Source organism: Ursus maritimus, unplaced genomic scaffold (genome assembly GCF_017311325.1).
Source record: "Ursus maritimus isolate PB19 unplaced genomic scaffold, ASM1731132v1 scaffold_12, whole genome shotgun sequence".
Classification (NCBI taxonomy): Eukaryota; Metazoa; Chordata; class Mammalia; order Carnivora; family Ursidae; genus Ursus; species Ursus maritimus.
The window spans coordinates 69,821,947-69,842,802 of record NW_024423564.1 but is presented as its reverse complement, the minus strand read 5'-3'; the positions used below and the strand labels follow the sequence as shown (position 1 = coordinate 69,842,802).

General features: G+C 49.1%; 1 protein-coding gene across 1 annotated transcript in view; it reads left to right on the top strand.

The window, feature by feature from the left end:
• Nucleotides 1-20,856, top strand: part of SZT2 (SZT2 subunit of KICSTOR complex) — a 51,081-nt gene that overhangs the window by 2,962 nt on the left and 27,263 nt on the right. The window contains exons 2-15 of the mRNA XM_040627415.1: nt 8,153-8,278; nt 8,584-8,757; nt 9,040-9,210; nt 12,775-12,906; nt 13,645-13,786; nt 14,201-14,307; nt 17,346-17,556; nt 17,767-17,937; nt 18,352-18,586; nt 18,774-18,903; nt 19,632-19,774; nt 20,008-20,160; nt 20,303-20,417; nt 20,633-20,850. Coding sequence (XP_040483349.1) covers nt 8,153-8,278; nt 8,584-8,757; nt 9,040-9,210; nt 12,775-12,906; nt 13,645-13,786; nt 14,201-14,307; nt 17,346-17,556; nt 17,767-17,937; nt 18,352-18,586; nt 18,774-18,903; nt 19,632-19,774; nt 20,008-20,160; nt 20,303-20,417; nt 20,633-20,850 — 2,228 coding nt within the window. The remainder of the gene's footprint in view (nt 1-8,152; nt 8,279-8,583; nt 8,758-9,039; nt 9,211-12,774; nt 12,907-13,644; nt 13,787-14,200; nt 14,308-17,345; nt 17,557-17,766; nt 17,938-18,351; nt 18,587-18,773; nt 18,904-19,631; nt 19,775-20,007; nt 20,161-20,302; nt 20,418-20,632; nt 20,851-20,856) is intronic.

The window sequence follows — 20,856 nt, the reverse complement described above, 5'->3', positions numbered from 1 at the left end:
AAAAAAAAAAAAAAAAAGAAATACCAATATTGAGAAAGACTGAAAGAATTTGAGCATCTCCTTAAGGATTAAGATGAGAGGAAATGGGGGGACGTTGTAGGGAAATACAACATACCTTTTAGTCAGGTAGTCTAAAACATCGTTGTGGGCTCAGTTGGTTAAGCATCTGACTCTTGATTTCTGCTCAGGTCATGATGTCAGGGTCATGAGAACAGCCCCAGGTCAGGCTCCACATTCAGCGGGGAGTCTGCTTAAGATGCTTTCTCTCCCTCTCTCTGCCCCCTCAAAAATAAATAAATCTTCAATAAATCCCCCTCAATAAATAAATAAATAAATAAAATAAAATAAATCTTAAAAAAAAAAGGGTAGAAATCTAATGCAAGCCATATATGTAAATTTTCTAGCAGCCACATTTAAAATGGTAAAAAGAAACAAATGAAATCAATTTTAGTAATGTATTTTATTTAACTCTACATTTCCAAAATATTACCATTTCAACATGTGATAAATATTTAAAATTATGAGATATTTATCATTCTTTTTTGTACCAAATTTTTAAAATCCAGCATGTATTTTACACTTAACAGCACATCTCATTCTGCACTATCGGACTAGCATCATTTCAGGTTCTCAGTAGCCCCGTTTGGTAGTGGCTGCCGTATTGATCAGTGCGGATCTGTAGTAGCTTAGAGTCAAGACGCATACTTGTGGGAGTCTCATTCAGCCAAAAGTTAAGCATGTGTTAAGTTCTTGATTTGCATTTCTGAAAATTTTATCTCACAGAGTAAGGGGAGTGAAGGGTTCTGCCACTGGGCAGAAAAGTGACTGACTTTTAGAGGTTGTTACAATCTCAAGAGAAAAAAATTGGGCAGAGTCAGATTTAAGAAATCATTCATTCATCAGATATTTAAAATATTTTATGAGTGCTACTGTGGACTCAGAATTGTGCTAAGTATCAGGGTGGATGCCAAGCAGTGTAAGACAGACATGTCTCCTATTTTAATGGAGTAAACAAACATTGAATTATAATGAGGGCTGCAAAGGAAAACTACAGAGTGAATGAGTGCTTAAAAGGGGTTCTTACTTGACTGTTAAGAAGTGTGAAGGGAGGAGTGGTTTGGGATGCCGTCTCAGAGAAATGACATTTCAGCCTGAAGACTGAGTAGAAGTTGGCCATGAGCAGAGGCAATAGTGAAAATCCTGGGGTGAGAAGGAGCTTAGAGTCTTCAGAGAACAGAAGAAGCAGCTGCTAATGTGGGTGCAGTGTGACAGTGAGAACAGCTAACACTTCCAGAGTGCTTACTGAGTATCACCTAATCCTTGTAAAATGTCTATGAAATAGGTATTATTAGTTTCTTGATGTAACAGATGAGGAAACTAAGGCACAGAGAGGTTAAGTAACTTCACCAAGGCCTTATACTAATAAGCAGCAGCAGAACCAGTGTTTAAAAGATCCTAGATGCTCTAACTCAGTGGGAGATTGGGGAGAGATGAGAAGAGTGAGATTGAGCCCATGCTGGAGGTTTAGGACTTCGGCATGCACACAGTAGTAAGGAGCCTTCAGACAGTTCAAGGGGGGAGAAGTGTCTACATTGTTTCATGGGATTCTGTTAACAGAAAATAGCACGAGGGTTGGAAAAGGCTTCAAAGATTATTTATACCTTAACCACAAAGGTGGACAGGTGCAAAGAACAAACAAAAGCCAACAAATGGAGATGGGCGATGTTTCCTTCATCCTAGTGTACATGGTATGCAGCACGGTGCCTAATAATGTATTATTCATCTTGTTATACGTGGTATGTAGGCCTCAATAAGGTTCCAGAGAATGCTAGGCTTCTTCCACCATTGTTCGGATTCTCATGTTTAATTGCAACAACATCCTTATGAAGTAGATATTCTCACCTACATGTTATCAATGAAGAAACTGAGGCCTGGAAAAATTAAGTAACTTGTCCAAGCTCACATAGATAGCAAGTAGTAGAACCAGATTTGAATCCAGGTCTCTGACTCCAGAACCCTGCTTTCTCTTTGCCAGACTACTCCAAGAGTAATGCACTTCAGAGTCAGGGGGATTAAATATCAGGGAACGGAAGTTCCATGTGAGTGTGGATGCTGGGAGAACACAACTATTTCAGAGATTGTCAGACATTAAAATGGAAGAATCCCTTGGGGAGCCTGTTAATTTAGGTTCCCAAGTCTTATCAACTCAAATTCAGTTGGTCTGGGTGTTGCCCAGGAACCTGCGTTTTAATAAGCACCTCAGGCCATTCTGATGTACCTGGTCCTCGGATCACACTTCGAAAACTACTGTTCTAGCTGCTTAAATTAATTCTTAGGTTTTCTGGTTCTGATCATTTACATTTTGAATGTGAGGAACTCTTTGATATGATGGTTTGAACACATACCTGTTGACTCTGAAGGATCGTGGATGAAGGAGAATGTTGTGTGAAAGCTCACGTTGAACAAACATCCCTGGTTTCAAGAGGTAGATTCTGTAAGAACTGGTTGATGAACTAGGTGGGCTGCAGCTTGGCCTTGGGCAGTCAGTCTATCATTCAAATCAAGACAAGGTGGAGAAATGGAAGTGAAACAGTAGTGGAATTAAGCAGCCTACTAATTACTACTAATCTAAAGAACGTTTCTAATACCACAGCCCCTGAATGTGTCCTCCATCTAGTTTGTCCTCCCCTTCCCTCTTCACGTAGCAAACCCTGCTTGACCTTCAGTGTCACTTTTTCCTAAAATCTAGCCTGGGTCAGGTTACTCTGTTGTATGCTGCCATGGAACCACATTCTTCTTCGGTGCACTTAACTCAGTTTGTAATAATACAGTAATTAAGAATGGTTATTTGATTAATTTTTTTCTCCATTATAGGGTAAACTTTGTGAGAGCAGAGAATGCCAGTTTTTTGTTTCCATGGTATCCTTAGGACCTAGCCCGGTGCTAGCATGTAGTTGGCTCTCCATAAATTTGTTGACCAATGAATGAATGCACACTGCACACTCTCCTTGTCTTTGTCCGGACCAGGATGAGGACTTACTGGCGTCATGATCAAATTAGCAGGAAATTAAGCTGAAAAGAGATTTGCTAGAAGGCAAAAGAGCACTCTGAGCCTCACATTAGAATAATAGACTGAGTCTATCCAATTTAACAGGACTAATTGAATAATTGTATGTGTCCGAAAAAGCGAGCTGCATGAGGACGGAATGGAGGATGTGTCTTAACAGCAACACAAGTGAGAATGTCATGAAAGTTCCCTGCGCCAATGGTATGGTAAAGCTTCCGGATAGAACTTAGGAGACTCTGAATCTATGATTGCACGTGGGTCTTGTGTTCCATCTGGCCCCCACATTTTAAGTTGAAAAAGACCAGCCAGAGTTCATAGGCATATGATCCAAGATATAAAATAGTGAGGAAACTGGAAACCATGCCGTTTGAGATACACCTAAAGAACTTGGGAGAAGTTTACTCTGGAGAAGCAGAGACTCAGGACTGCCCTCAATGCTTGGTAGCTTCTCCTTTGGCAGAGGATCAGACTTCCCTGTGGGACCTTAGGAAGTAAAACCAAAAGGATGGGTCAAGATTATATCAAGAAGACATTTTGGCTCAGTGTAAGGAAATGCCCAACTATGCCAGGTAACTGGAGAAGAGCGAAAAAGGTGGTGAATGGCTGTGCAGGACTCCTTCCAGACTTAAAGAAGCATCTGATCGATGAATGACTTGTTATTACTTGTTACACTAATACGTGCATTTATCCTTTTACATGCCGTTGGGGTAGGTGATCATATTTATAGAGAGGAAACTAAAGCTCAAGCTGAAAGGCTCAGCTATCAAAGTACACTTGCTTTCAAAACAAATCTATTAGAACCCACACCAGCACCCTATCCCCAGATTCCAAGAACAGTTCAAAGAATAAATGTTATATATATATTAGAAAAGCACATGTTAGTGAAAACCTGGTAAAAAACAACTTTCGTGGAAGCATGAAAAATCCAAACAATAAAATAGGCTAGTTTTTCCATAAAGTAGATGAGGAAGGACAAGAACTGTTGGACAACAAAGAGCAGAGATGTTCATAACAGTGAAAAATTAGGAATCACTGGTAAGAAATTCAGAACATAGCTTGAAACAGAGAAGAGAATAAATAAAGCTTGTGAGGGCAATTTCCCTCTTTTATACATTCATTCAACAAATATTTGAACACCTAGTGTGTCTTGGCATTGTGCTAGTTGCTTAGGGATACAGCAAAGAACAATATATAGACACAGTTTCTACCTCCCTGGAACTTCCAGACCTGTAAGGGAAACAGACATTACAAAATCCACAAATTCTTCATTATAAACTGGTGCTATGAAGAAGAACTACAGACTGCTTCGTGAGTGCCTGACAGAGGTACCTAACTTAGTGTAGGGAACCATAGAAAGATTCATCCATTAAACCCAGAATCGCCAAAATTTTAGTCCTAGAAGATGGACTGAGCAAGCGTTCCCAGTTGTTCTTATGGTGCTGACCCATGGGCACGCGTTCTCCCATGTGTAACCCAGCTCAGTTGGGCCCCAGACTCCCTTTGGTGTTTCCTGTGTAGCTGAAACAGGCTGGTGTTTGGAAAAAAGTCTTCACTAACTACCAAAGAAGAACAAGAGGAAAATAGTACCGAGATTAGTATTAAGATTATCTCACCTTGAGAAGAGTAGTACTGATGATTAGTTTTAATTTTTTTTTTTTTTAAGTAGGCTCCATGCCCAGCGTGGAGCCCAACATGGGGCTTGAACTCACAACCGTGGGATCAAGACATGAGTTGAGATCAAGAGTTGGACACTTAACCAACTGAGCCACCCAGGCACCCCCTGATTATTAGTTTTAAACATCAGCTTTGCTTTGCTTAGAACATATGGTGAATTCCCTTATTCAGCAAAACCATATGGAGCATCTAATGTGCCCAGCACCGCTATAGGCTCTGAAGATAGAGTGATAAAACAAGACTGCTGAATTCGGGTATCCTTCCTATTCTGATAACACTCCAAGCCCCAGCCCATCCTTTTCTAGATAAGAACCTTGGCAGGGATCCGGCATCAGCAGTTAGACAAGAGTGGGCAACCATCTTACACCCACACCAGCTCAGTCGGTTCTGAGAGAGAGCTTGACTGGTTTATGAGAGCATCCCACCTTGAGACCTAAGGGCCAGGCAGAGGGCAAGTAACAGCTGCAGTGTCCTTCTTTGCCAGTAGATCCCTTTTCTGTTTCTAGCATCTTGGCAATAAGGGTGTACAATCTGATGGGACCTTTTGGGGGAACAGTGATTAGAAGTGATGGTAAATACCTATATCTGATTTTTCCAGTTAACTGGGAAATCATTCTGCAGCTTACTGGTTTCCAGTGCTATCTTAGCCATCTTGACACCATTTTGCTACTTTCCAATTAATCACCAATTTTTGTCTTATTCCAAAGATTCCTTAAAATGGCAGCTAAGCTCACTTGTCTTGAAAGTTTAGTTCAGCTGATGTGTGTATGTGTGTGTGTAAAACCAGGCTTTCTCAATGAAAGGCAGTGCTGGCTTTACATTCTGGCACAACTGCTGTCTCATGGGGGGACCAGTCTCAAACAGTTCACAGAATGGCTGCTTTGAGTAGCTCTGGTCTAGGCCACTGTCATCTCGCCTGGTCCTTAGGGGATCTTTCTAGGGCATCTCCAGAAGGGATTTTTTTAAATGCAGATAAAATGTTCAACTGCTTTGCTGAAAAAAAGTTCAGTAGCTTGCCCTAACTCTGGTGATAAAATCCAAAATCCTGGCCAGCACCTACCTGAGCCCAGTGTAGGGAAACAGTATAATAGAGAGTTATGTGATTTTAGGTTAGTATGGAGACCTAACAAAATAATACTGAATCACATGTTTAAATTGTTTTTCTTTCTAATCATGCCAGAGCATCCTTTCTGCCTGTAGAGACCCATCACGTTCCTTCTTTTTTTTTTTTTTTTTTTTTTTGAAGATTTTAGGGACACCTACCTAGGTGGCTCAGTCAGTTAAGCATCTGCCTTCGGTTCAGGTCATGATCCCAGGGTCCTGGGATCGAGTCCCACATTGGGCACCTTGCTCAATGGGGAGCCTGCTTCTCCCTCTCCCCCTGCTTGAGTTCCCTCTCTCTCTGTGTCGCTCTCTTTTAAATAAATTAAAAAAAAAAAAGACAAGAGTAAGAAAGAGAATGGGGGGGAGGGGCAGAGAGAGAGGAAGAAGCAGACTCTCCCCTGAGCAGGGAGCCCGATATGTGGGGCTTGATCCCAGGACCCCAAGACCATGACCTGAGCCTAAGGCAGACACTCAACCGACCTAGCCACCCAGGCGCCCCGAATCTTTTCTGCTCTTTCCCCAGTTTTATCCATTTGTCACTCTCAGTCGTTGGATGGTGTGGCTCATAAGGCCTGAGTGTGACCTCTGATCCTCTACCCACTGATTGTGTTAAACCATTTCACTCTTTTGGGCCTCAAGTTTTTTTCTGTTAAACGTTTTATGTGCAGACTGAATGAGCTTGTGTGAAGAGCCTTGTATTGTGCCTGGTAATAACCTGTAATAGTTAACTTTTATCAGATTCTTTGTAAGTGCCAGGCCCAGTGCTGCTCTCCTCACGTACCTGATTTCCTTAACAACACTAGATCGGTATTGGGATTAGATCATTTTACAGATGAGGGCACTGAGGCTTGGGGAGGTTAAGTACCCTTTCCCCGACCTCACAGGCTACTAAGAGGCCGAATCGGGATTCATGCCAGATTGTCTGAGTCCGAAGTTCTTGCACTTAGCTTCTCCAGGATCTGCTAGGTATAGTATAGGTGCTCAAGGAATGGGAATGCCTTTCCTCTTGCCTTCTGCTCTCACCCATGCCACGTCCCAGGGGCTGTTTCTGTGTCTTTTGCTGTGTGTCTACTGTCCTGGAGAAGAAAGGCTTTTTTCATCTTTAGTCGTGGCATCTCTGTTCTCCACTCTCTTCTCTTCCCTCCAGGCACCCTTCCTTAGTATTTTTCTAGGGTTTTTTCTATTTCTTCTTCCCATTTCCCCATTTAGGGGGAGAAACCCTTCCCTTCCTTTCCATACCACATTTCGTAACAGGCAGTCCCTGGCCTCTGTTCATTTGTCTTCTGCCACTCTCATCAGTGCTTGCAGCCTGGCATCTCCCCCTGACCTGTCAGGGACCAATTTGTCTAAACCAGGAGGACAGTAATCGTTTCATCGGAGGTGAGAGTAAGAGAATAAAGGAATTTCAGATAAACCTTGATCAGGAGGAAACCTTGGGGGAGTTCAGACCAGTAGACCCTTGTTTTCTGCGTGAGACAGTAGGCGAGTTTATCTGCTGGGACCCCAGGGGTTGAGAGATCGGGAAACATTCAAGGGGGAACAGGAGAGGTTGCTCACCAGGGAGAAGTAAAGGATGGGTAAAGGCCTGTCCAAGGTGGCACGGCAAGGTGACGAGTTTCTTTGTGTCAAAGTGCAGCTGGCGTGATATATGTGCAGATAAGAGAATGTCGAATCCATCCTGAGTCAAGATTTGTCGGGGCTTGTGAGTGGAAGGACAAGGACTCGGATAAGGGAGCTTATGCTGGGCAGGACACTGTTGAGTTGACAGCCTGTGAGGCAGTAGTGGGAAAGGTCTAGACTGCCGACCACTAAGAAGTGTGGAGGCTGGGAAAAGTGTAGGTTATGACCCAAAGAAGTTGAATTTTGAGGCATTCAGCAGGCTTACTAGTCATCCAGTGAAGAGTCCTTTAGTGGCCTCTGTGGTCAAGGCTTCTTAGGAGGAAGTGTCCGGCATTATCGAGTATCTGCTCTGTTACAAACAATTTACTACACATAGCGACACAAAAAATAGAACAAGACACAGTCCCTGCCCTCAACGAGCTCGTAGCTTATAGGAGAAACACCTTGACGTTCGATAATGTGAAAGGGTCACTTGATCAGCACTGAAGCCCACGTGGGGGAGTGGGAGCGGAGAAGCGAGTCCTTGGGAACCCCTTGCACTGAGGCGGGAGTTAACTTTTCACCTCTGCCGCCTTGCCTCTCACTTATGTATTGTGAACTCCTTGGGCAAGTTCCTTGCGCGGTGATCTGCGGATACTAGGAACTCAGTGAATTGTTAGAGATTTTTAAATGTCTCTTTGTCTGCAGGTAGAAGAAGCTGGGCAGGTGTTCCTGTTGATGAAAAAGGATTATCGAATCTCCCGAAATGTCCGCCTGGCCTGGTTCCTCAATCACCTGCATCAAACTGTGCAGGCCACACCCCAGGAGATGCTGGTGAGGCCCAGAAGCACAGGATGTGAGAGGCCGGCTCAAAAGAATCTGCTTTTTTAAGAGGGTCCTGGAAACGGGAGGGGAGACTAACTCTGAGGGGTCCGATTCTAGGATGGGCAAGTGACTTTGCCCACAAGATGATTCCACAGGGGAAATGTTGTTTAATTTTCCAGACAGGAAGAATATATGGTTGGGTTGCGGGAGGTGGAGCCAATGGTTTGCCATTTTGGATATAGCAGTTCAGGTCCTGGAAATACAAGGGTGACTCTTCCCAGACCCTTTCCTTTTCTCTCTGTTCTAATTGTCAGCTCCAGTCCGAGCAGGAGTTGGAAGTCCTCAGTGTCCTGCCCCCTGGGTGGCAGCCAGATGAACCAGTGGTCCCAAGGCCGTTCCTCCTTGTACCTTCCACCCGGGTCACCTTCCTGGCTTGGCAGTATCGATTTGTCATTGAGCTCGACCTTAGCCCGTCTACTGGCATTGTGGTAAGGGGTTGGGGGGAGACAGTGGGAGGAAAGGAGGGAGTAGGGGGTGAGGGAGAGAGGGAGAGGCCTGAGAGAAGTGGAAAGGGATCCCAGCCTACCATTGGAGGAAGGAAACAGGCCTTTAAATGGTGAGTGTTGAAAGATCCCCTCCATCCGTGGCACCATATTTGGGGGTGTGATCAACCTTCAGAAAAGAATTCCCATGGAAGCTGCTCGTTTCTGCCCTCTGCTCAGGGCTCCTTGTGGTCACACTTGAGAGATCTTTCTCTGCATTGCCCTCAGGATGATTCCACAGGAGAGATCTTGTTTGATGAAGTTTTCCATGCCCTCTCCCGCTGCCTAGGCGGGCTGCTTCGACCCTTCCGTGTGCCCGGATCTTGCATCGACTTCCAGCCTGAGATCTACATAACCATCCAGGCCTACTCCTCAATCATTGGCCTGCAGGCCCACCAGGTAGTACATCCTTTCCCCAAGTCTGTATGCTCAGACCTCATTTCTGATAGTCTGCTGACCAAGTCCTTGTCCTGTCGCTGCGGTCTGTGCCCAGAGTCCCCGGCTCCGCCAGCTTCTTGAACCTCTTTACTAGTCATCTCTGAGTCTCTCTCCTCTAGAGAAGTATCTGTTCCTCTGCTCTTCAAGAGCCTTCTCATGAGCTTGATTGGACAAATGCCTCTCTCCCTCTCCTTCTGTAAGTCTGTGGTTCTAGCCCTTGGATGTCTGTTTTATGACTCTACCACCACCAGCCTCCTAATTTGATTAGAAGATTGGCTTGTATCCTGACTCCTGGCACTATCCCTGGGAGATGATCTTTTAGAATAATTTTATGATTTTGAAATATAACAAATACCCAGAAACATAATTTCTCCCAAGGACAGAGAGGGTCATTTTCTGCGAGGGCCCTGTGAACTGCTAGGTGTTACGCTGACCGTACGGATAATGACAAGACTTATCCACCACCAAGCAGGCCAGCACAAGACACTCCTTTTGGACGATAGCCAAGTCTGCTACTGCAATATCTGGGGCTTAGATAAGCAGTGGCCCAATTTCCCCTCATCTGCTTTTAACCACCCTCAACTCACTGGTAGGGGCTTACCCTGAAACTGTCCCTGATGGCCATGTTGTCACCTTACCTGTCAAACTGGCTTTGAGACAGGGATGCAAGGAACGGCACCTGAGGGTCTGAAATCTGCAGGGCGTTTGGTGCTTGTCTGGGCCCCAGCCCTGTGCTGTGGTTCAAGTGATGTCCTAGCACAGCTGGTAGGACTGTTGGTTGTAGGCAGCATCCCCAGGTAGAGGCTGGGCTTCGCAGGCCCCAGTAGCCAAGACAGGGATGGCACAGGTGTTAGGTAATCACTCAACGCTCAGTTCATCTTGGAAGATGCTTACGGAAGCCCGATCTGTGCAAGGCCTGGGCTACGTCCTGGAGTCGCAGATGAATCAGACACTGTCCCTTTCCTGATGGGAGGAGTTGAGAGTTTAGTGGGGGGGAGGGGGAGACAGATATTGAAGGAGGTAATTTCAGTTGAATGTGATAAGGACACTGATAAGTAATGACTTAGGTGCGGTGGGAGCAGGAGCACCAAGAAGGAGCACCCAGCCAAGCCTGGGGCTGTGACAGGAAAGACTTTTGCACAAAGAGGCATTTGAACTGAGTCTTGAAGGAAGGATTGAGGTTAACTCTTCAAAGAAGGGGAAATGGGCTTTCGAGACGGGGCCCAAAAGCAAAGCCACAGAGCTATGAGACAGCGCTCCCAATCACAGGTGCCCTTTGACACAGTAATTTTGTAATTCTCTTTGACACAGTAACATTGGATGTGGGGGCGGGGAGTTGTAGTAAAGAGGAGACGAGAGAGATAAGTGGAGAGACACCTGGCTGGCTCAGTCGGTGGAGTGTGCAACTCTTGATCTCAGGGTTGTGAGCTCGAGCTCCACGTTGGGTGTAGAGATTATTTAAAAATAATATCTTTTAAAAAGAGAGAGAGAGCTAAGTGGAGGCAGAATTACGAGAGGCTTTGAATGTCATGGCTAAGAACTTGTCCTTTGTTCTATAGAAGAGTTTATCATGGTGATGACCAGCACTGAATTGGATTCACATACCCGTGTATTTGCTTGCTGGTTGTGGGCCCTTACGCAAGTGACTTCACCTTTCTGCACATCTGTGTCTTTTCTCCAAAATAGGGATATTAACAGGACCAATATCATATGGTGACTGAGTTCATGTGTATCAAGCACTGAGAACAGTGCCTGCCACATAGAAAACACGCAAAAATGTTAGCTATTAAAACTGTTCACTGTTATTAAAACTATTAAAAACGGAAGGTTTTTAAATGGCCAGTAACGTGATCAGATTTGTACATTGGGAAGATGGATTGGAGGACAGCTTCTGTGCTGAGAGGGCGGGCAGAGGGTGAGCGCAGCCCTGGAGAAGAGGCAGGCCCTGAACCAGGGCAGCAGCTGTGGGGAAGGAGGAGGCTTACTCAGGTTACCCCCCCGGCCCAGGGTCAGCCCCCACCCCGTCTCTAAAGCTCCCCAAGATATATCGTGCTGTTCCTTAAAACAAAACAAAACAAAAGATCATAAGAATAAGGTATGTCCATTGAAGGAAATTTGAAAAATACATAAAATATAAAGAAAAACAAAACTCACCCATAATACACCACCCAGAAATAAGTACTATGAACGTTTGATGGGATGTTCTTCTTGTCTTTGAGTACTTGTTTATCCTCCCTCACTACCACCCCTCCCTCCAAAGAGAGGAGAAACATCAGGCCATTTGCATGGTTTGACATCCTGCTTTTTTAATGTATAATCTGGGCATTTTTCCTTGTCAGTAAGTATTCTTTGAAAATATGATTTTTAATTGCTGCCGAGCTTAATATTTTATCACATTTATCATTCTGTATTTGGCCAAACCCTACTGTTGGACTCTTGGGTTGACCCACTTTTCATTCCTATAAACCGTACATTCCAATCCTATAAACAAACAGATGTGAACATCTTTCCCACCTTAGACCCCAGTTCCTACTATTCCTCTGATTCTGTTTTTCTTCTCATAGTCAGGCCTGTGAACGTACGGAGGCCCCCTCTCCCCTCTTCTGCCTGTGACCACCCATTTCCCCAGCCCCGAGTAGGGAGTGAAGGGGTAGTTGTTGCCCAGGAGGGCAGGGCAGGGGGTAGTGTGCATGTGAGAACGTGGTGGGAGCCTGGCAGAGAGGAGAGATCACAGGGGCTTCCAGGCCTGTGTGAAATTTCTAGGATGAGGGCACTTTTTTATGTTGAAAGAAGGAAAGGAACCCCATGGAGAAAGAATGAAGGTATTAGATATTAGACAAAAGGCCCAAGATTGGTTGGAGATAGCTTTGGGGAAAAAAGCGGAGGAGGAGTCTTTTTTTCCCTCAAAAGAACAACAAAAACATAGATGTAAACATGGGGCAGACTTTGTGGGTATTTTCAGTGGATTAGAGAGTAGTACACCCCTGGGGTTAAAGTGAGCAGGCAGTTCCCATTGGCTGGTTTCCTTTCTCTGTGAAGAGGTGGGTGGGCGTTACCTGCTGAGGGGAAGGAGAAGGAAGGAACACTCACTGGGAAGATGATTTTGAACCTGAAAGGGAAAAGGTCCAGAGCTGCCTCTGTGTGCCGTGCTTAGAAATCAACAAGAATAAAAAAGTATGAGTCAGAACGAGAAAAGCTTGGCCAGGCTGAGGTGGGGCAGTCTGGTGACCTGAGATGGAAAATCTTAGGGCACCCCCATGCGGGAGTTTGGGGAAACCCAGTGTGCAGGACCGAAAGCAGAGGAAGATTGTGAACCCAGATTAAGGTCACGAATGGCCCGGTATCCCTGATGGAGTAGATGATCTGATAAGAGAGGAACTGGCTGTGGATTTAGCTGACTTGAGATTCTGGGCGAAAAGTCAGGATTGCCTAGAGGGAGCTGAGGAGAATAAATAGGGAGACCAGAGGGGGACTTTCCAGTGTCCCCCTGATGCTCATATCTGGTCTTTTCCTTGTGCTTCTCAGGTGCTGGTGCAGGGCTGCCTTTTGGACCCTTCCCAGCGGGAGGCGTTCCTGCAGCAGGTATATGAGCAACTCTGTCTCTTTGAGGATAAAGTGGCCACCATGCTGCAGCAGCAGTACGACCGCCAGAGTCAGGTATGTGCGAGAGAAAGGAGGTGGAGGCCACTTAGAAAGAGGAGCTATTAAGGGACAGAAGGGAGAGAGGAGGGACAAGCCCCAACATGGAGCGAAGAGGGCAACAAAAGGGGCGAGTAGACGGAGGGAGCCAAGGATAGAATTGCTGGTGAGTGCACAGGACAGGTTCCCTGCCGGAGGAGGGCTCAAATCTGTGCCCCAAGGCACACACTCTTGCTGGGAGAAAACGTGAAAGCCATTTGCCTGTGTGTTTTCAGTCCTAGAACTCCTCCCCCACTGGATCCGAGAAGGTGATTATGGGGGGCTTTGTTCTCTAGGACTTTGTACAGTCAGGGATAAAGCTGCTTGGACTCATTCAAATGCACTGCTCATTCCTTTGGGTATCCTAGAAGTAGCCAAGGAAATTAAGTCATATCTGTGTGAAGACTTAATATGATTGACGTAGAGAATATTTCTTCATAGTGATGGGAAACTCTGGGTAAGGGGCCTCGTCGACAAAAGGTGGGGAACCCTGCTCCAGTATAATCTGGTGCTCCATCTGGGGCCGGACTCCCTGTCCATCTGCAGGTCAGCATCTAAGCACACCCTGGGAGAGCAAGCACAGTCAGGACTTGGCTACATAGCGGGGGATTGGGGTTAGGATTAGGCCTGCCTGGCCTGGCCAGTGCTAAGCTATAAATTCTGGCTTGGCTGTGGGTGCCATCTGTCCAATTCTGTCTCCTCTGTAATTTGGGCCAGGCGGAGGACCAGTCCCCGGACTCAGGGGAGCCTCCGGGCCGGAAGGTGGGAGTCTCCATGGTGACAGCTGACCTCGGGCTCGTCAGTATGATTCGTCAGGGCATCTTGGCACTGCAGTTGCTCCCCTCAAACTCTAGTGCAGGTCAGTAGAAGGAATGTTCCTGGGGTTGGGGAAATAGGAGGGTATAAGAAGGGGACGTTATCAGTATTGATTGAAGTTCCAGGGCACCAGTGGGTCCCCGGGAAGAGGATCTATCTCCTCGTTTGAGGTGAATGTGAATGAGTGTGTCTCTCAAGTACTCTCAGCTCTGACAACCATCGGGGACCCTAGTGGGAAGGAGTGGTGCTCCAAGCAGAGCCCCACATCACTTAGGACACTGGGACCCAGCACTCAGGAGGGAGCAGCAGGACGGAAGGGAAGAAGGAAGGGTGTCTGTGGATCATAAAACGCATCAGGTGGTGGCACCGAGGTCCTCAGGGCCCCATCAGTTGGATGCCCCCCTGTGACTTTGATCTGGTCAGCGTCCCCAGGCCTGTCCGCTGTTTCCTGCGCCAGGTATCATCGTGATCACAGATGGCGTAACCAGTGTCCCTGATGTTGCCGTCTGTGAGACGTTGCTGAACCAGCTTCGCAGTGGCACCGTGGCTTGCTCCTTTGTGCAGGTGAGGGCTTTCTAGGAAGGAGGAGAGGGAAGTGTGGTACGTCACAAAGTTGGACATGGCTGGTTACTTTCCTACAGGTGACGATTTCCCACGTAAAGCCAATAACATAGTTGCCTGTGTGTTAGTGGGGGGAATAGGTGTCGTGTCTAGAACAGGGTAGGTGGCGGTGGTGGGAGAAGACTCTCATCTTCGTCCTTAGGATGTGGGGAGACGTCATGTTCTAGGAAAAAGAGTGCTGAATTTGAAGTCTGATGCTTCTGTCCAGCCTCATCTCTCCCGTTAGATTACTTATCACTGTTTTGATTGCAAGGATCAGAAAACCCAACTCAAAGTTGCTTGAGCAAAGGAAGGAATAGGAATATTCAGCAAGCCACAGGCAATTTGGATTGACAGGCCGTAGGGGGGAAGCAAAGCGCTGTGGGAGACAGGCCGCAGGGTAGGCATTGGCCAGAACGTGAAAAGCTGGTTGTGCTATATTGAGGCTCTTCAGGATAATTCTTTGGGTGACGCAGGTAAGCACAAGGAAAGTCACCAGTTGGGTTTATGTTTTATAAAGGTCACTCTTGGTGCTGTGTGAAGGCAGAAGTGGAGGCGGGGCGGTTATTATTTGCAGTGCTCAAGGTGAGAGAGGAACAGGGCTTAAATTAGGGGAATAAAAGGTAAGAGACAAGGGGATAGAATTGAGAAAATGAAGAGGTAGTCAGCATGACTTACAGTTAGCAAGGTGTGAGGAGTGAGCAAGAAAGGGGTCAAGGATGTCTCCAAGTTTGTGAAGTCAGTGGTGACTGGGTAGCTGGCGGAGCAAACGGGAAGAGAAGCAGTTGGGGTCGACTGAGAACAAGATGATGAAACCAGGTTTGTGCATGTTGCGTTTGAGGCACCTGTGGGTCAACAGAATAGCAGCTGAAGGCATCATCTTTGGAGTTAGACATGCTTGGCCTGAATGCTGGCTCCACTTGCTAGCTGTGTGACATTGGGCACATCACTTGATTCTTGGTCGGATTCATTTGCGAGTGGAGATGATAACAGTGCCTCCCTCGTTGGGCGAGACGATGCATTGAAAGTGCTCAGCAGAGTGCATAATTACGTCATAGACGGCTGCTGTTCATAGCAGGTAGCAGTTGGGTATGCAGATCTGGTACTCAGGAGACAGCGCTCCTCAGGAGAGTTAGGGTTTGTCAGCCTGCAGATGGTAATTGAGCAGAGAAGAGGGCCCCTGAAGAACCTTAGGGAACACCAGTGTTGAGAGGTCTTTCATAAGAAGGGGGCCCACCAAAGAATGAAGGGAAAGAATCAGACAAGAACCAGGAGATTCTCATGTCAGAGAAGTCTGCGTTTGGGGAAGAAAGGAGCAGTTAACAGTGTGAGATGCAGCGGACAGGTCAGGTAAAATGAGGAATAAGAAGCACCCTCTTGATTTGGTGATGAAGAGGTCACCAGGATCTTATCCAGGCCATTTTGGTGAAGAGGTGGCAAGGGAAGTGATTACAGTGGGTGGAAGAGCGTATGGGAGAGAAGGAAGCAGAGACAAGCAGACATGAGGACTACGGCTGTTCCGATCAAGCGGGGGCAGGAGAAAATGGAAGCTGGAGGGGAGTGCAGGGCAGAAGAGGCAGGTACTTTGTTCTGTCAGTTTGTTTTCTATGCTAGAGACTTCAGCTCGTTTCTGAGGACCTGTGAGGAAGCAGAGTTTGAAAATAAGGGAAAGAAAAGGAAGCCTGATGGAGTAAAGTCTCTCTGTTGACAAGAGGGCACTGGCTCAAAGAAGTAGATAAGGGTCTCTTTGGGAGTGGAAAGGAGTCATTTCTTCCTTTGAAACTAGAAGGATAGAAGTGACGATGGGGATAAATTCAGCCAAGGGTTTCTGGTCCCTCTCTGAAGGAAAAGGTGAGGGTGAGTACTGTGAGGAGGGGCGGCCAGCACTGGGGAGAACAGTGTTGAGGACAGCCCTGAAGGACCTGCTGGGCTGGGTGTCGTGTGTTCCCAGGTGGTGCCAGCCTAGACAACGGTGCGCCTTTCTCCATTTGAGATCCCCTGGCGAGGTGGTGATCCTCTTTGGAGTTTGGAGGTTGAAGCAGAGTCCAGTCAAGAGGGCAGGGATAGCTTGGAGAGCGGAGGCTCAAGGGCTGGCAGTCTTAATGAGGTCAAAGAGCAGCAGGAGTGGGAGGACGGAAGGAGTCCCGAGGGGTACAGTTGTGTGTAATCAGTAGAATGTGGCAATTGAAATTGCGCAAGTGAAGTGGTTCCAAGAGAAGCCAGGGGCCAGGGTGTAGGCAGCGGGCCGGCGAGTGGAATAGAGAGGATTCCTGGAGATGGAAGGTCAAGGAATTGAATGAAACAGCTCAAGTTGGTCTGTCACCATTTTCCGTCAAGGGCCAGCTAGTAAATATTTTAAGCTTTGCTGGCCATACGGTTGTCACAACTACTCAGCTCTGCCTTTGTAGTGTCGGAGCAGTCGTAGGTCAGATGAATGGGCACGGCTGTGTTCGAATAAAACTTCATTTACGAAACCAGGTGCTGCGCTCGATTAGACCCGCAGGTTGTATGTAGTTGGCCGGTCTCTGATCTGTGGATTTAGTATTCACGATACGGTCCACGGACCGGCAGCATTGGCATCACCCGGGAGCTTGTTAGAAATGGGAAATCTTAGGCCCATCCCAGACTTACTGCATTTTAAGAAAAAATCCCCAGGCATTTTGTATATACCCTAAGGTTTGAGAAGCACTTTGTTAGAGACACTGAAGTCTCTCCAATGGTAACAGGAAATCAGTGAACCACTTCTCAAAATGTTTAGTGAGTGATGTAGTCTGGCGTTTGATGTTCTGCAGAGGGGTGTGGCCAGATGGCGGGGCTTCAGCCAGGGCCCAAGGGAAGGAAGGCTGCAGAGCCATGGTCTGTCTTGGGAGAACACTGACCCACTTCCCGCTCTGTGGTGCCCAGGGCTGGGAACAGCCACCAGCCCAGTCTCTTCCACTCTTTGTACTTCCTTCTCGAGTGCCTGCTTTGGTGCTAGGCCTCTAATTGCTCATTTTCTCTAGGTGGGAGGAGTTTACTCTTATGACTGCAGTTTTGGCCATGTGCCCAACGTGGAATTGATGAAGTTTATCGCAATGGCCACATTTGGTTCTTACCTGTCCACTTGTCCTGAGCCGGAACCAGGCAGCCCGGGTCTGACTGTCTACCACCGGGCATTTCTCCTCTACTCCTTCTTGCGCAGTGGGGAAGCCCTGAACCCCGAGTATTACTGCGGTGAGGGGCAGACTGGGGCCAGGGGTGGGGGGCCAGGGAGTGTACCACAGACCTGGAGGTGATGCAGGAATGGGTCCCTGGGGGGAGTGGGGCTGACTGTTCTGGCATGGTTCTCTCCCCTGGGATGGCAGCATGGCCTCCCCCCCGCCCCCAGCTCTCTGTCAGCTCACAGATAGCCACCTGCCTCTCCCCCACTTGCTGGTCTTCTAGGCTCTCAGCACCGCCTGTTTAATGAGCACCTGGTCTCTGCAAGCAGCAACCCTGCCTTGGCTCTGCGCCGGAAGAAGCACACTGAGAAGGAGGTGCCCGCCGACTTGGTCAGCACTGTGTCTGTACGCCTTCGAGAGGGTTACAGTGTCCGCGAGGTCACACTGGCCAAAGGTGAGGGTCACTAGGCCCTGCCCCGTCGCTCAAGTCTCAGAGCTGCCAGACAAAGCGGAAGGCACTTAGGTATCACCCGTGAAATTCTGCTCGTCGTTGGAGACATTGGGTTCTGAGCTGCCTTCAGGGCCTCGTTCTCTCAGCGTTGAGCCTCCCGGTTCCATCTCCTTTGTCAGAGGGGGGGTCAGCAGAGGGTGGTGTGGTATCCTGACCGTGGCTCTGTTTTCACATCACTCCTGCAAACTTCTGTTTGTGGCAGTTGGCAGGCTCTAGGCCTGAAATCTCTGGAACCGTGCTTGGAACCTTTAGCCAAGCTAGAGTTCCAGGAGGTAGGTGGGGGTTTCGGAAAGAACTCAGTCCCAGCTTGGAGTCCTATGCCCTCTTCCCCTGACTAGCCTCCCGCTTCCCCTGAAGGAGGGTCTCAGCTGGAGGTGAAGCTCGTGCTGTTGTGGAAACACAACATGCGCATTGAGTACGTGGCCGTGGCGCCCTGGCCCCTGGAGCCTGAGGGCCCTCGAGGAACACGGGTGGAAGTGACAATGGAAGGGGGCTATGACATTCTGCACGACGTGTCCTGTGCACTGAGGCAGCCCATTCGCTCACTGTATCGTACCCATGTTATCCGACGGTTCTGGAACACGCTACAGAGGTGAGGTCACCCACCGCTCAGTGAGTGATGTCCCGTTTGGGGGGGGGGGCAGAGGTGTGAAAATGGGAGCTAGTGAGAGACCCGCTGAGGCCCGGGCTTGTGTCCAGTGTCCCATGTCCCCCTGGGGCTCCCTTCCTCTGTGCCCGCCAGAGTTAGGGGTGGCTCAGGGTTGGCCCTTGCTCTGCAGCATTAACCAGACGGACCAGATGCTAGCCCACCTTCAGTCCTTCTCTTCAGTCCCAGAACACTTCACGCTTCCCGACAGCACCAAGAGTGGAGTGCCGCTCTTCTATATCCCGCCCGGCTCCGCCACCCCGGTGAGTGGCTCTGACGCTCGTCAGCCCTGCTCCACGCCTACCCAGGCTTGACTGGCACAGCTCCTGGAGCCCAGAGCCACCTTCTTTTTCCTTCCCTCTCAAGTCCGAGGCACGTAAACCAGAATTCCTAAGCTTTAGCCTTGAGAACAATTCTCCCTCCTTCCAAGTTCCTGGCAGAGAAGGGTCTGTAGAGAGAGGCTGTCCTCAGCTGACCACGCGGCTTGGAGAACATGGAGGTGCCCACGAGCCCCTTCACCCCACCTCCACATGGCGTATTCTGGCCTCCCCCGGCATCTTCACCCATTTCCCACCAGTGCCAACCACCGTGAACTGTGCACTTCCGAGGACCAGAGCTTCCTTTGTCCTGTGCTGACTTCACACTCGGCCCGCGGACGTCAGCCTCATGCCACCAGGCGGTGGCTTATGCTGGCACGCAGTGGCCTCACCCTGAGCTCCTGCCGTCCCTCAGCTGCTGTCCTCCTCAGGCAGTGATGGACACACGGCAAGCTCTGTCCTTTGCCTGAATTTAGCTGAAAGGGCTACCCAGTCTGTCTCTGGGCTCCTCCCAATCTGGCCTTCGTCCTAGAGGCCTCTGGGTTTTGCTCCTGTCCTAGGCTGGACTCTGAGCTCCTCTCTGACCCCCGGACCCCACGGTCCTGTTGGCCGTTTGGCCCTTGTGCCGTGTTTCGCCACGAATGCTCCTAAAGGGCAGCACTTGCCGTCCCCAGGTGCTCTCCCTTCAGCACAGTGGGTCCGACTCCTCGCACGCCCAGTTTGCGGCCTACTGGAAGCCTGTGCTGTCCATGGACGCCAACTCCTGGCAGCGCTGGCTGCACATGCACCGCCTGGTGCTCATCCTGGAGCACGACACGTGCGTGTGTCCTCTGCGGGCTGAAGGGACAGGGTGGGGGGGCGATGGGGAAGGGGGCGGCCAAGGAGCCCTCACCCACCTCAGCCAAGGAAAACTGATGACCCTTCCCTAGCCTTCCCGGTTACCCACCCCCACATCCTCAGATAGGACTGGGCAGAGAGGGACAGCGGTCTGTGCTTTGCCCCCAAGCTTGGGGCTTCCCGGTCTGACCTGGGCCCACACCGCTCTTCCAGCCCCATCCCCAAGCACTTGCACACCCCCGGCAGCAACGGACGCTACAGCACCGTGCAGTGCAGGATCTCGCACTCCTCGCTGACCTCTCTGCTTCGGGACTGGAGTAGCTTTGTGCTGGTCGAGGGCTACTCCTACGTGAAGCTGCTCTCCAGGTGCGCGAAGTGATGGGCCCTCGCGCCTCCCGCTCCACCGCATCCCATGTCTCTTCCTCTAACCCCAAACCTCACCGCTCCTCCTCCTCCCACCCACTGACTCCCGGCCTAGAGCTGCTCACTGACCCCCATTTCTCCCTAGTGCCCCCGACCAGCCCCCCTCCTCCTTCTACATGGTCCGCATCATTTCCAAGGCCCCGTGCATGGTCCTTCGCCTGGGTTTTCCCATCGGCACACCAGCCCAGGCCCGACACAAGGTGAGCCGGGCCCTGACTGACTCCGAGATGCAGGAGCCCTGGAGGGTGGCCTGGCTCTTTCTCCCCACACCATACAGGGCCAGGGCCAATGGAGACAGGAGCCCCCAGACCAAGGAACGCTTGGAGTAGAGGGCTGTCTCACCTTGTCTGGGGGCCCCTTCTCCCAGACCTAGAGGGGACGGGGTTAGGAGGATCTGATCACATTTCTCCCGCAGATTGTGTCGGGCTTGCAGGAAGAGATCCTGCGGCTGCGTTTCCCCCACCGGGTGCAAAGCAAGGAGCCAACACCCAAGGTCAAACGGAAAGGGCTGGGGGGCATTGGTGGGGGCAGCTCTCCCTCCAAGTCCCCCCCGATGCTCGGCCCGCAGCAGGCCCTTTCTGACCGGCCTTGCCTTGTGGTCCTGCATAAACCCCTGGACAAGCTCCTCATCAGGTTGGT